Raw genomic sequence first — 15,508 nt, 5'->3', positions numbered from 1 at the left:
ATGTTTGTTCTGGCTACAGTCACTATGCAGTAGAGTGGATCTTGAATGTATTCTTTGCATCTGACTGGAATTGTTCATGCTTTGATCAATAGTTTCTTATACATGCCTCTAGGGTTTTGGGTTTTAGCATTTAGTGTTGAAAAGCTTCTGAAATGGTAAGCAGAAGGTGACAGCTTTCTCTGTGCTTCTCTAGAATTTGCCCCGGGCTGCTGTGTCACTGCAGCCCATGAAAGAAACAATATTGGATGCAATGCAACTAGAACAGTAGCCACTAGAGTAATCTAGAGGAGTTTTTTGGCAGAGTTGGAAAGAAGTTGACAAATTTAAATTGATTTAAGCAACAGATGTGGAAGAATGAGTTAGAGGCAATAAAAAAAAGATGTCAAAGTGTTGGAGGAAGGCCTGCTTGTTGGTTGCCAGCCACCTAGCTAGTTTAGATCCAAAATAATCAGAAACTGTATTATTTAAATTACTGCTTGGCTCATTACCACTAGCTTCTTATTGACTAACTCTTACATTAATTTAACCCATTTTTGTTTATCAGTATACGGCCACGTGGCTGTGGCTTACCGGCTAAAGTTCCCAGTGTCTGTCTTAGGTGGGGGATCCAAGGCTTTTTCTAATTCCACCTTTCTTCCTCCCATGCTATAGGCCAAGCAAGTTTTCTTTATTAATTAACCAATAAAAGAAACACATAGACAAAAGGACGACCTCCCACACCATCAAAGATGACAGGCTTTTAGCTGGACAATAGTGACCACCAAGATAGGAAGCATTTGAAGAAGACATCATTTGATTTTCTGTATGTCCTGAATGTGAAGTATCTCTATATTGGTTAATATTTATCATATTGTCAAGTCCAGTAGTATATCAAAAGTTTTCTTTCACCCCCCTTCTCCCCACCTCCAAGTTCTTCACATCTTTCGGCAGGTCCATTATTGTCCATTTGAGATCTGTGCCTCTGAGTCATCTTGGATCCCTCCTCAGGATAGTCATCTTCCTTGTTTTCCCCATCTCCATCTACTCTCAGATCTCCCTGGTCCTCCTCTTGCACTCAAGCACTAGCTTCCGTGATGCTGAGAGTTGGGAGCAGCCCTGTGCTTGCTAGTCCACAGTGTGCAGTGCTGCTCCCTGAATCTTTTTGAAGCCCCAGTGGATCATGTGCTTTTCTCAGAAAGCATTCTGTGGTTATCTCTCAGGTGAACCAGTCCTGCCAATACTCCTCCAGGGAATTCTGGTGCTGCCTCTTAAATCTGGACTATGTGTGTTTATAAAATGTCTGGACTGCACCTGATGCAAGTCTAAGGTATTTCTGGATAGCCAGTCTCCAATCATAGTTACTTCATTCCAATGAAGTTATCACCACATAACTTTGACAGCATACAAACAGTAAGGCATCAGGTTGTCCTTTTCTGGTATCCCATTCCATTTTGTATAGACTCTTCTGCTAGCTTTTGGAACTGGCAACCTGGCATCTTGCTGTTTAGGTTCCTGTTTTTTATTTCCCAGATAGAGCTGAGCCCTAAGACCCAAAAGGGCAACTCTGCAACTTAGCTTCTCAGACCTTAGTGCTCAGTACAGTTTTTCTGCTCTCCCTCACAAGAAAGTAGATGAATGCATTATCTTTGCTGGTTTATCATATTCTCAACTATTTTAGAAACTTCAAGGAATAGAAGCACATGGTTTTTAGTTAGAATGGACCTTTGAGAGTCATTATTTAATGATATTTGGAAGTGATGACTCAGGTTTCCTGAGAGTTGAACTAATTTTCCTATTTGTGTGGATCTTCCTGTTTACCCTGCTGAGTATCAGACCTAGAACATGACATTCAGGATGAGCATTGAAAATAGCTTCATTAGACTGTGTGTGGTTTAGGTGAGGAGCTGGCTGGTTCTCCTCATTGCTTTGTTTGCTGCGCTGGTTCTCCTCATTGCTTTGTTTGCTGCTTCCTGTTGGACCAGGGCAGTTTGAGATCCTCTACATAGCAATTAGAGAACAGCAGTGTTCTCTCTCATGGTTAGGCATGGTGATTCACACCTATAATCCCAGAACTTGGGAGGTGGAGACAAGAGGATCATAAGAGTTTGATGGCAGTCTATGGTACACATAGTGAGTTCCAGGCCATCCTGGGCTGTACAGTGAGACCCTATTTCAACCAAGCAAACAAACGTCTCATCTCACTTTTAAACTTATGTCTTTATTTCTGGGGCTTGGGGAGTACCTGTGGACCACTTGCAGGAATCAGATTCTCACTTTGCTCCATGTAGATTCCTAAGATGAAACCCTGGTCTTGAGGCTTGTCACTAAGTACCTTTACCCACTGAATCATCTCACTGGTTTTCTCACTTTTAATCTTCCTGCCTTCAAAACAAACAAAAAAACCTTCTTACTTCCATGTTGATATTAGAACATCAGGCTTTTATGTAACATGTGGTGCATATACTTAGGAGCCAGTTTGCAGACCCTCATAAATCTCAGCATAGTCCAAGAATATACCACACTTCATGGTAATGCTAATATAGACTTCAGTAAGAAGTAAATAAATTGCAATGTACAGTTATTTATATGTTACTAAGTCGGGGTTTTCTCTTTGGGCATTTTGCTTTCAGTCCTGTTGTGAAATGCATAGTATTTCATAGGAACGTATACAACAGCTATTCATGCCTCCTGACAGATGCAAAGACAAAGCTCTGCTAAAACGTACTGATCTGCTCTGTGTGCAGATCACAGTCATGTCTTCCAGATGCTAAGCTGCACTTTACCATCATCAGAGTAATAACAATAACAACTCCCATTATATTCTGGCTACCACCAGTGGGTACTGTGCCAGGTCTTTTAAATCCATTATCTTAAATCATCACCACTGTACAGATTAGTATGACCTAGAGATAGCACTGACTTATCCAAGTCCTCCAGCTAATAAATGTCAGAACTCGGATTTGAGCCACTTTTGACCGTATTAAGAGCTTGTGCTGTTTTTCGCCACATGATAATAAAACTTACTTTCTTTTTACTTTTTATTTCTAAACAATCACAAGCACGCATGATCTTGTACAAAGTACAGAGAGGTCTCATGTGCTAATCTCCCAGCTGCTGCCAATAACTATATTGTTTGATTGACCAAAGTAATTTGGGAGGCCAGAGAGATGGCTCAGTGGGTAAGAGCACTTGCTTTGTAAGAATGAGGACCTGAATTTGGATACCAGCACCCACCCCAATGCCCACGTAAAAAAATCCAAGTGTTGCACTTGGGAGGCAGAGGCAGGCGGATCTCTGTGAGTTCGAGACCAGCCTGGTCTACAAGAGCTAGTTCCAGGACAGGCTCCAAAACCACAGAGAAACCCTGTCTCGAAAAACCAAAAAAAAGAAAAAAGAAAAAAAATCCAAGTGTGGCTGTGCATATACCTATAACCCTAGAGTTGCAGGGGAAAGAGGACTCAGTGCAGTAAGAGAACCCGTCTCATGGGAGTAAGGTGGGTGACAAGAGCAGGACACCTGGTGTATTCCTGTGGCCTCTACACACACACACACGCCCCACACACACACACACGAGAAAGAGGGTGTGAGAGGTTTTTAGCACAGTACAAACAATACAACAGTACAGTTAACCAGTACATGAATGTTGACAGCTGTGTCTTCATACATTCTGTGGCATTTGCTACCAAGTAACCACCATCAGTAATGGAGATATAAAATTGTTAGAGCACCACAAAAGAATCCTTTATACTCATACACTCCTCTCCTCATCTCCTGGTAACTGTGTCCCTGTGCTCAATCCCTGTCTTGTCATTTCAAGACTATTACATAGTCAGATATGGTGGCACAGGTCTGTAGTTCCAGCACTAGGAGGATGGGGCAGAAGGATTAGAAGTTCAAGGCTATCCTGGACTATAAACAAACTTCAAACAAAAAGAATGGTATATTGTATATGTACATACAGAATTGCATAGCAATGTATCTTGAGATTGTCTTTACTTAAACTGCAGGATGCACCTAAAATTTTTCCAGGTATACATATATTTGTTTCCATGGTATAGATATAACCACAGATTTATAAATTGAATTTCTAGTAAACTCATGACCTAACCATAATTTCGAAGAAGTACTTAGTTTCTTTGTCTTTTATTTTCTTTCCTTTTATGTAAGGAGAGGATTTTAAAATGAATGGAAAATTTTCCTTGTCTCTCCAAAGGGCGTTTTCAAAGAATAAACATCTGTCTACCTTTAAATATTTTTGTTACTGTCAATTGCTTAACACACCATTCAAGCAAATTTTAGGTTGAAAGCTCAGCCCCCAAAATGGGGCATTTATATTACCTGCTTCAAGGCTCAGAGAGCATCACAAAAGAGAGGCAGAAAGAATATGAGTCAGATGACGGGAAGGAATGTTACAAAATGCTGTCTTCTGGATATAACGTGACCATGGTACCCTTAAATTCACAACAGCAGAGGCTACTTGCACAAGACTTGAGCCCAACAACATTCCATCAGAAGGTGGAGGGACTCTTATGGTCCCATCCCTCCCAGAGGAACAGTTAATAGTTGCTAGTAGAAAAGACATATTCCTCAATGATATTGTCACTGATAAGTTTCTCATGGGCCTGTGAATTACCATACATTTATACTCATATAATCAACTCTAACTAAATTTAGAGGTCACAAAAAAGTACGTGGAAATAGGAAAGGGACTTGTTCAAAAGAAGTGATTGTTCAGTGTGAGGGGAGAAGGGCAGAGAAGAATATGATGAGTGTGTGTGTGCGCGCACACGCGTGTGTGTAATTGTGGGAGAATAAATGTTAGCGCGTTTGGCCCCTCGTACCTTTATCCATTTGATTACATATTTTCTGTCACAGTGTATTTTTTGATTTTTGTTAATTCCCCTTACCTTATTTGGCCACATACCATAATTATACTAATAGTGACATACCTGTTCTTAAATTGACTGATATTCTCTCTGCTAACCACCTCTTCCCCCTTACGTATCTTCATCTGTATAGTTTTTGTTTTGTTTTATTATTGCTATAAATTCTTTAGGAGTACAATGATTGGGTCAAAGGATAGGGTATTTTCATGGCTCTTCTTGGTGTATATTTCCAGTCTTTGGCTTGACTATCAACCCATGAAACAAGTGCTTGGGTTCTAGTGAAGAAATAAATTCATGGTAAGAAGACAGAGAAGCAGGTAATACAATGGGAATCTCTCTTAGGTGCTTCTGCAGAGGAAGAGGTAACTAGAGCCAATTGGAAAAATGAGACTTGCAGAGCCAGAGCTACAGATGTCAGAAGAATTTTAGTAGTTGGGAAAGATAGATCATTCTAGGCAACAGGCTTACTTTGAGCAAAGTACTTGGTCCTGACTGTAGAACAATAGGGAAGGATTTAACTTAGCTGGAAATCAGAGTAGTATATGAGAGGACCTACAGAACAGACTATGAGCAACTTCCCAGGCCTCTGGAATTATAGGTAATGTCAAATAGTTGAGGATGCATTTTGATGGCATACTTGCCTATTGTAATGTTTGCTCTTTCATGTGTGATCTACAGCCTACTTTTACTCTTAAATGGCTCATGTATCAAAGGTTTAAAAAATTGAAACTGTGATTGTTTTGACATGTTTTTGATGTTTTCATTATGCTGACAGAAATATTGACTTTTGTAATTTTGTCTATTACAGGATTCTTCTCTAATACTTGATGTTCCTCTGGGTGTGATATCAAGAATTGAAAAAATGGGAGGCGCGACAAGTAGAGGAGAAAATTCCTATGGTCTAGATATTACTTGTAAAGTAAGAGATTTGCTGCTTTCTTATACAAAGAAAAAGGCAAATTAGTATTGAATAGTAGAAAATTAATATGGGCTTACAACTAAAAATCATTTCCAAGGGTGATACTGTACACCTCTAATTCCAGCCTTGGGGGGGCAGAGGCAGGTGATGCTGTACACCTCTAATTCCAGCCTTGGGGGCAGAGGCAGGTGATGCTGTACACCTCTAATTCCAGCCTTGGGGGGGCAGAGGCAGGTGATACTGTACACCTCTAATTCCAGCCTTGGGGGCAGAGGCAGGTGATGCTATACACCTCTAATTCCAGCCTTGGGGGGGCAGAGGCAGGTGATACTGTACACCTCTAATTCCAGCCTTGGGGGGCAGAGGCAGGTGGGTTTCTGAGTTCAAAATCATCAAAATCTCTTGTTAATCTCAAACTCTAGGCTTGAGTCTTCCCTTGTGAGTTGAGGTTTTAGAAAGTGCCTGGGGAAACAGTTCTCATACACGGGGCCTCCTGTAGTCAAGACTTCCTCAAAGAAATGGTCTGCTTATTAACTTGCTGGGGCAGAAGAAACTTTTATAGATAACATTTCCTAAATCTTAGTTCACTCTGCTTCTCCTCAGGCGGTCAGTTTGTGTAATCATAGGCCTATCCCATGGAGTTGACTAATATTGTCCTCCCATTGATCACCCTCATGTACATCGTTTTTTCTTCCTTTTAAATGCTAGTTGTAAGTTCACAGGAGTAATAAGATTGAGTTAAAAGTAAGTGTTTTCCTGGCTCTTTATAGCACCATGTATCACCACCTAGACACCTTCGTACTATGAAAGGAAAGAGGCATAGAAGAGATTTTGCCCTTTGTAAGCAGGATGCCTCCTTAACTCTAATCACCATTTTCAGTGGCAGTGGCCTAATATTTTATTTGGGGATGATAAGTGGGAAAATTAGTTGTGATAAGGTTTAGCCAATTGTTACAGTAGAAAATTATTGAGCATCTGTGTTCACCCTAGCACATAGTAGGAACTTGACATTCTTTCCTGAGCACAACCCTCCCAGACAGATGTGTAGATGGAGAGTTTTAGAAGAGTTAGGGAGCCCTGCTGCTATGGTGCAATGAAGGGCAAAGCTGAACTCCAAATATGCAAAGGTAACCCTTTTGTGAACAACAGTTAAATTTTCTAGCAACCTGATTTCCATGTACTGGGTATCAGAAGACCACTATTTATAGTGTGGTGCTCAGTTCTAGAAAGAGCTAGAAGAAATTTGGAGGCCATCTGTCCCAGTAGATCTCAAATGTGCACCTCAAGACATCCAGAAAGCTTTTGAGAAATGTAGATCTTTGAGTTCTGGTGCAGAGCTGACTCTAAGGTATGCATGCTCTAAAGGTCAGGACTCAGAAACTGTCCCAGGTAACAGCCAGACATCTTGATACTGCAGGGGTCATTGCACTTTTAGAAAAAGGTCCAGATAGCAAATATTTTAGGCTGTGGAGAGTTACATGAGATATCTGTTGTATATGCTCCTGTATGTTTTGGAAAGTAATGTTTTTGTCTTAAGGACTATGCAGAGTGGCCTGGCTGAAGGTACTGAGTCTTGAGCACTCCAAGCCCATTATTCTGTATGATAGGGGAATGAAGCCTTCACAAAGTGTCATAACTTGCCTTGGTATTGCCAAAGGCCAATGAAAGAACCTGTTTTAAAACCTAAGTCATTTTCTAGTCTCTGGTGCTGTAATTTCTAAAAGCCAAACTCCTATACTTAGTTTGTATTGGGAATTCAATACACAATTTTCCTCTCCAGTTTGTAAGAGATCACCATGGATATAAGCAACTAGAATCCAAAGGAGTACTCTTGCCCTGAGATTCTCCACTATGCCCCACCTCAGCTGTTTTTATTTCTGTTGAAATATGACATGTTTCCCTATTCTTTTTGCCATCCCAGCTACTGGCTACTGTGTAAGGCCTCGAAGTATAGAGATTTACTTTGAAGAAGGGTCTTTGCATTTTGTGTGAAAGGAAGGGATATTATAGTAAATCCTCAAGGCAGTATGGTTGATAATTTGATGATATTGACGTGACTGTCATTCCAAAAAGGTACTTGGTTGCCTCATCAATAGGAAAATTTATATTTAAATATTAATCCTCCCAAATGAATAAGACAGAGTATACTCTTAAACAACTTAGGAATAGTTTTCCAGGAAAAAAATACATATGTCAATTTTTTAATTGACCTTTGCCTCAAACAGATAAGGCCTTATAGTAGTGTTATAAAACATTTTTTAAGGCAGGGTTTTATGTCATTCAAGCTGGTTTCGAACTCCTATGCAGCCAAAGCTGGCCTTGAACTCTTAATCTTCCTCCATGGTACTGAGATTATAGGCATATGCCACTCAACCCAGCCATAGCACAACCTTTTAATAAAATTACCTCCCAAGAAACACTGATGTCACAAAAGGCACATTCCATTTTCTTAGTAGTAGACCTGGCTTGGATATAAGAGCAGTCTGCGACAGTGGGGTAAACACTGTCCTGTTTCATAGATCACCCTGCACCTACAGTTGGTAATCAACTGCATTCTCTTCCCAAATAAGGATCCCTACACTTGGCTGTTTTAGCGGTGTACATGTGGCTGTCACTCATCAGTAGCAACTTGCATAGAGTAGCTGGTTCCAATGGACCTTATACAGGCACAGGAGAGAAGGTAGTTGTGGATATGGAAATTACTACCCTGCAAGCCCTCTACCACCTCTGATAACAATTTAAAGTCTTTTTGTAAACAGCAGGGCGAACAGTAGTGCCAGAGAGTCCTCTTGCTCTTTTCTCCCAGTTCTACTTACTTGGTTTAAAGACAGGATAGTATATTGAAGTAGTGTAAATGGAGCTTTCTCTGTCCTGCCCTGTCCCACAACTGCTTCTAAATAATCACTCAGGGGCTTAATATTAATTACAATTAATTAATTAGTTCAGGCTTTTACTAACTAGTCCTTACATTTAAATTAACTCATTTGTATTAACCACAAGACCATGGCATTACCAATCTGCTGGCATCTTGATTCTTGGGAGACTGGCTGGTGTTTCCCCCCAGACCCCACTCTTCTCCTCTCTGTATTTTCAGCTTGACTTTCCCACCTGGCCCTATTCTGCCTTGCTATATGGCAAAGCAGATTCTCTATTAACCAGTGAGAGGAATGTATATTCACAGCTTATAGAAGGATTATCCCACAGCAAGGTAGATAGTCACATGTTTTCTTTAGTAATAATTGAGCCACTGAGTATCTCCATAAGATCCAGTTGGTAAGCATGTTGAGTCTAACAGGGAGTCTCTTAAACTACAAGGCTCTTTCCTAGTTACCCTTCCCTGATGAGTCAAGCTGGAAGTAACCAGGTATGACTTAGTGTATGCTCCTATTTATGTTCCAGACTAGATGATCTGCTGCCTGTGAATCATATGCCTTGTTCACTTCAGTTTTCTTTTTGGTAAGAAAGGTCTTTTTACTATAATTGCATCTGAATCAGATGACAGAAAGTGGCTTGAGTCATTCATGCTTTGACATGTAAAGGGTATTCCTCTGAGTCACTGGTGGATCACAGTGAAGATTGATTTGGAAATGGTCTAATTTGGAACAGAGTAGTTAGGAAAATGATGCTGTAGTGCTGCCAGTGCCCTGTGACCATTAGAAGGAAAGTTTCTTACAGGTCCTTGTGGCCCGACAGCTAGCAGCTATCTAGTGTTCTACCTGGGGCTGCTTGGAAACCTGTTTGATGTATCTCATTCGATTGAAATGACATTTCCTTTCATGTGATTATCATGTGCCAACAACTAATATCCCAAGATTTGGGGGCATATGATATAAATTGACTTTTGGACTTTTTCCAGTAACACGCTTTTAGTATGGGCCTGAAATGTAACAGGGTGGTAGAGTGTATTCCTGGCATGCATGAAATCCTGGATTCTACCTCAGTGTTATAAAAATAAAAAGAAACAAAAAAGGAAACATAAGATCCTGGGGCAGGCAAGGCTCAGTAGCTGCCATCTGCATTCAGAATGACTGACCTCAGGTCATTCATCGGCGGTCTTGGATGGAGTCTTCTTACTTTACTTGCCATTTGGATTATATATGACAAAGCCTTCTCTGGCCCTTCAGACTGAGGAATTGTGAAGCTTAAATTTATCTCTGGGTTGGAAAGATGGCTCAGCAGTCATCAGTGCTTGCTGCTCTTGCAGAGGATGAGTTCAGTTCTTAGCATACGCATTAGGCTTCCTACCACCACCTCTCACTCCAGGGCATCTAATACTGTGCACATACACATAAATAAAAGCAGAACAAATGTTTTTGAAAAGTATTATTGATTAAATAAACAAAAAATCTCTTTGTAAAATATGAATATTGTAAGATGGTAGGGGCTAGGTCTAGCTCACTCCTTAGATAGTCCCAGAGTCCATGATTGATTGTTTTGAACAAAAATAACATATAAAGCATTCATTCTTAAGAGAGGGCCAAGAGGTGAGTAATCACCCACCCAGCTGCACACCAAACTCTCTGGGCCCTCAGTACCAGAGCAAAACCCCCATCCCCTCCCCCACCTGCCACAGCTTTTCTAGCCAGCAGACAACCTTCCTGCAGGTAGATTGCTCCAACACCCCACTCCATCGATTAGACTCTGTAAGCTATAAGTCCATTCTGCCCCCAAACCCTCTAATCCTCCCGCGACCTCAAAGGAACTCTGAAGCACAGGCTGTGACTTCATAGAGTGCACCAAGAGAGCAGGCTAAGAGAGACCTCAGTGACTCCCTGACACACAGACAGTGACAGTACAGGGCAGACCAAGAACAGCTCCCAAAGACACAGACAGCCACTGCTAGGATTGGAACAAGAGGCGAAGACACTGCTGGCACCAATTGGAGGAAGAGATGGGTAGGTGCTAATGAAAGAAATCATTCAGCAACCTAAAAAGCAGCATTGTAACACCAGAACCCAGTGGCCATACAACAGGAAGACCTGGTCATCCTAACCCAGAAGAAGCAGGAAAAAAAAGATTTTAAATATAATTTTGTTAGGATGATGAAGACTTTTAAAGAGGAAATGAAAAATTCTCTTAAAGAAATGGTGGAAAAGACAAAAAAAATGGAAGAAATTAACAAATCTCTTAAAGAAAACCAAGAAAAACACAATCAACAGGTAAAGCAAACAGTTCAAGACTTGAAAGAACAATAATCAACTTCATATGGAAAAGCAAAAATCCCAGGATATCCAAAAGAATCTTGTACAATAAAGGAACTTCTGGAAGCATCACCATCCCTGACATCAAGCTCTATTATAGAACTACAGTAATGAAAACAACTTGGTATTGACATAAAAACAGAAAGGTTGACCAATGGAATCTAATCAAAGACCCGGATATTAATCCACAAACCTATGAACAACTGATTTTCAACAAAGGAGCTAAAATTAAACAATAGAAAAAGAAAGCATCTTTAACAAATGATTCTGGCATAACTGGTTGTCAATCTGTAGAAGAATGAAAATAGATCCATATCTATCCCCATGCACAAAACTCAAGTCCAAATGGATTAAAGACCTCGATATAAATCTGACCACACTGAACCTGATAGAAGAGAAAGTGGGAAGTAGCCTTCAGTGCATGGCCCAGGAGATCACTTCATAAATGTAACCCCAGTAGCATAGACACTGCGAGCAACAATAAATAATTGGGACCTCCTGAAACTGAGAAGCTTCTGTAAAGCAAAGGACACAGTCAATAAGACAAAAAGGCACCCTACTGAGTGGGAAAAGATCTTTGCCAACTCCACATCAGACAAAGGACTGATCTCCAAAATATATAAAGAACTTAAGAAATTAAACATCAAAATACTAAATAATCCAATTGAAAAAACAGGGTACAGAACTAAACAGAGATTTCTCAACAGAAGAATCTCAGATGGCCAAAAGACACTTAAGGAAATGTTCAACATCTTTAGCCATCAGGGAAATGCAAATCAAAACGACTCTGAAATACCATCTTACACCTGTCAGAATGGCTAAGATCAAAACATCAATGATAGCTTATTCTGTAAGGTGAAGGTTCACTCCTCCATTGCCAGTGGGAATGTAAACTTGTACAACCACTCTGGAAATCAGTATGGTGGTTTCTCAGAAAATTAGTAATCAACTTACCTCAGGAACCAGTAATACTACTCTTGAGCATATACCCATACTACAAGGACATTTGTTCAACTATGTTCATAGCAGCAGTATTTGTTTTTTATTTTTATTTTTTAAAAAGGAAAACAAACTATCTTTTTTATTATACATACCAATCCAAGTTTCCACTCCCTCCCCTCCTCTCATTCCTTCCACACACCCTCCCACCCCACCCCCATCCACTCCTCAGAGAGGGTAAGGAACATTGTTTTGGAGAAGGACCAAGGCCCTCCCTACTATATATATGCTGAGCAAGGTATCATCCAAAGAGAATAGGATCCCCAAAAGCTAGTACATGCAGTAGGGATAAATTCTGGCCCCCAAGTCTGCCCCAGCCATGCAACTGTCAACCACATTCAGAGGGACTAGTGTGGTCCTATACTTGTTCCTTCCCAGTCCGGCAAGATTGGTGAGCTCCCATTAGCTCAGGTAAACTGTTTCATTGGGTGAACTAATCATGGTCTTGACCTCTTTGCTCATATTCTCACTCCTCCCACTCTTCAACTTGACTTTGGGATAGCAGCAGCATTTGTAATAGCTAGAAATTAGAAACAACCTAGATGCCCCTCAAAGAATGGATAAAGAAAATGTGGTACATTTACACAGTGGAATACTGCTCAGCGGTAAAAAAAAAAAAAAACAAAAAACAAAAAACAATGCCATCTTGAAATTTGCATGCAAATGGATGGAAGTGGAAAAAACCATCCTGAGTGAAATAACCTAGACTCAGAAAGATGAGCATGGTATGTACTCATAAATGGATACTAGCTGTCAAGCAAAGGATAACAAGCCTATAGTTCAAGACCCCAGATAAGCTAAGTAACAAGGAGAACCCTAAGAGAAACATATTTAGATCCCCCTGAGAAGGGAAATAGGCAAGATCTCCTGAGAAAACTGGAGCATGAAGATGGAGAGAGAAGGAGAAGTGAAAGGGAAAGGAGAGGGGCTAGGAGAACTTGAGGGAACAGGATAGTCGAGATGGGGGAAGAACAGAGACAGAGAGAAGGAAAGAGCTAGAGGGAGCTATTATGGGACTATCAAGAAACCTGGCACTAGAGAAATTACCAGGATGACTCCAGCTAAGACCCTAAGCAATAGTAGAGAGGGTGCCCAAACTGGCCTTGTCCTATAGTCAGATTAATGACTACCTTAAATGTCACCATATACCCTTTATCTAGCAACTGATGGAAACAGAGACAGAGACCTGCAGCAGAGCACTGGACTGAGCTCCCAAAGTCCAGTTGAAGAGTGGAGGAATGAGAATATGAGCAAAGAGGTCAAGACCATGATGGGTTCATCCACTGAAACAGTTTACCAGAGCTAATAGGAGCTCACCAACTCCAGCCTGACCAGGAAGGAACCAACATAGGACCAAACTAGTCCCTTGGAATGTGGGTGACAGTTGTATGGTGGGGGCAGACTACAGGGCCACTGACAGTGAACCATGACTTATCCCTACAACTTGTACTAGCTTTTTGGGAACCCATTCTCTTTGGATGGATACCTTGCTCAGCCTAGATATAGTAGGGAGGGCCTTGGTCCATTCTCAAAGCAATGTACCTTACCCTCTCTGAGGAGTGGATGGGGTGGCATGCGAGGAAAGGTTGAGGGAACAGGAAGAGGGGAGGGAGTGGGAACTGGGATTGGTATGTAAAATGAAAAAAAGGTAGTTTTAAAAAAAAGTAGAAGAGAATTGAAAGTTCAATATAGAAAAAACATTCATTCTTAAAAATAAGATAGAATACTCTGTTTAATACAAACAGATATTATGGAACCCTGTATTATTTTGATTCAGTTTAAAAGTTTTTCTTGCCTATTAAAGATATGTGTGTGGGGAGCCGCCATTAAAATATGGTTTTGAATCATTAATTTATAGTTCCTGAGAGTAAAATAATATCTAATGTGGACTACATTAATGTGGCTTATATAGAACTCTGTGAAATTAGAATTGAATAATAAAAGTTTATTACTTATATTGCCTGTATGAGAACATAAAGTGCCAATCATTTAGGGAGAGAATGTTTGCGTTTTAATGACACATTTAACAATATTGAGATTATATTTGATAGCAGGTACTCTTGAAACTTTATGTGACTTAAGTAATGTTTAATAATTAAAAGTTCCTGGCAAAGCAGTGAACATAGGGGTAGAGAGTGAACGGGCAAAGAACAAGGCATGGTTGGGTGTTTTTTTTTTTTTCTATAATGTGTTTCTGCTGTCTCATCTTCAGCACTTTGGTTTGGAAACAGCCTCATTTCTGGCAAAGTGGTTAGTCTTTACTTTCTTGGCTACAGTGGAACTATCTCCAGTTCTTCTCTAATTTCAGAAGTCAAGATATAGAAAAATGTAATTTTCTTAGTAGTCTAGATAAATCACCCTTATATGTAAGTGAATCTTCTCCCTTAATTGAAGAGTTCTTTTGCTAATTATGTTTTTCCTTGAAGGCTCAACTCTGCTTTCTCCTTTGCCTAGGATTTGAGAAACCTGAGATTCGCATTGAAGCAGGAAGGCCACAGCAGAAGAGATATGTTTGAGATCCTCACAAGATATGCCTTTCCTCTGGCACACAGTCTGGTAAAGTCCAGGGCTCCCCTAAGCACCTGCATTCTCTGTAGGGTCTCCTCTGTGAAAACTGCCTGTGCATTGGGCTTCTCTTTCCTGGATTCACTGCTTTGTATTTTAAATATGATCTACTTAGTTCCAGAAGGGTCTCCCCCCTGCTAGTATGAAATAGCCTGGAATCCTCTTGTGCTTTCCAATTAAAAGTGTGCCCTCTAAAACCTAGTCTGTGATAGTAAGAAAATAAAATACCTTAGAACAGTACTGTTAAGTCTCTTCCCAGAATTCATCACTTTCATTTTGGTGCTAACAAACAAAGTAAGCCAGACTTTTGTGACACAAGTTCAAAATGGGAACAAATCCACTGATCCTAAGATCATTTAAACAAAAACATATTTCTCTCTCTCCTCACCTCTCCCTTCCTCCCTTTCTTTCCCTCTCCCTCCTTCCTCATCTATGTCTGTGTGTGTGTATCTGTCTTTCTCTGTGTGTGTCTCTCTCTGTCTCTGCAGCTGTTCCTCCCTCCACCCATCCATCCATCCTTCCCTCCCTCCGTCCTATGAGACAGGGTCCCATGTATCTCAGAATGGCACAAACTTTCTATGCCTTCACCTCAACTGGGATTACCAGCTTGTACCACCATGGCTGGTTTCTGTGAGGCTTGGATGGAGCCCAGGGCCTTATGCATGCAAAGTGAGCACTCTACTAATTTGACCTGCATATGCCTAAGCTCACCTGAGATTCATGATCATATTACCTCAGCCTCCTGAGTGGTGAATGACAAGTGTCTGTCACCACGCTCAACTTCTTTTTCCTACTGCTATACCTTGCTGGCATCCTCTTATCTCTATCTTCCTCCTCTGCTTCAATCTCAGTAAACTTAGAGGTGAACACTCATTGAGGGGAGAACAAGGAAAAGAAATAATTCTTTTAAAATGTATAAATAGTTTTATTAATTAGCTATTTTTTAAAATGAGGTCTTA

The 15,508-nt window shown here is 40.5% G+C and overlaps 1 protein-coding gene across 2 annotated transcripts in view; it reads left to right on the top strand.

Annotated features, from left to right (window-relative positions):
- The window catches only part of Mtm1 (myotubularin 1), a 120,403-nt gene that overhangs the window by 40,529 nt on the left and 64,366 nt on the right, over window positions 1-15,508 (top strand). For both annotated transcript variants that reach the window (XM_057760257.1, XM_057760256.1), the window contains exons 5-6: window positions 5,674-5,784; window positions 14,439-14,540. In XM_057760257.1, coding sequence (XP_057616240.1) covers window positions 5,674-5,784; window positions 14,439-14,540 — 213 coding nt within the window. The remainder of the gene's footprint in view (window positions 1-5,673; window positions 5,785-14,438; window positions 14,541-15,508) is intronic.

The sequence above is a fragment of the Chionomys nivalis genome, chromosome X (assembly GCF_950005125.1).
Source record: "Chionomys nivalis chromosome X, mChiNiv1.1, whole genome shotgun sequence".
NCBI classification, from domain to species: Eukaryota; Metazoa; Chordata; class Mammalia; order Rodentia; family Cricetidae; genus Chionomys; species Chionomys nivalis.
Note: the sequence above shows the minus strand (reverse complement) of the source record. Positions and strands in the feature narration are given on the sequence as shown.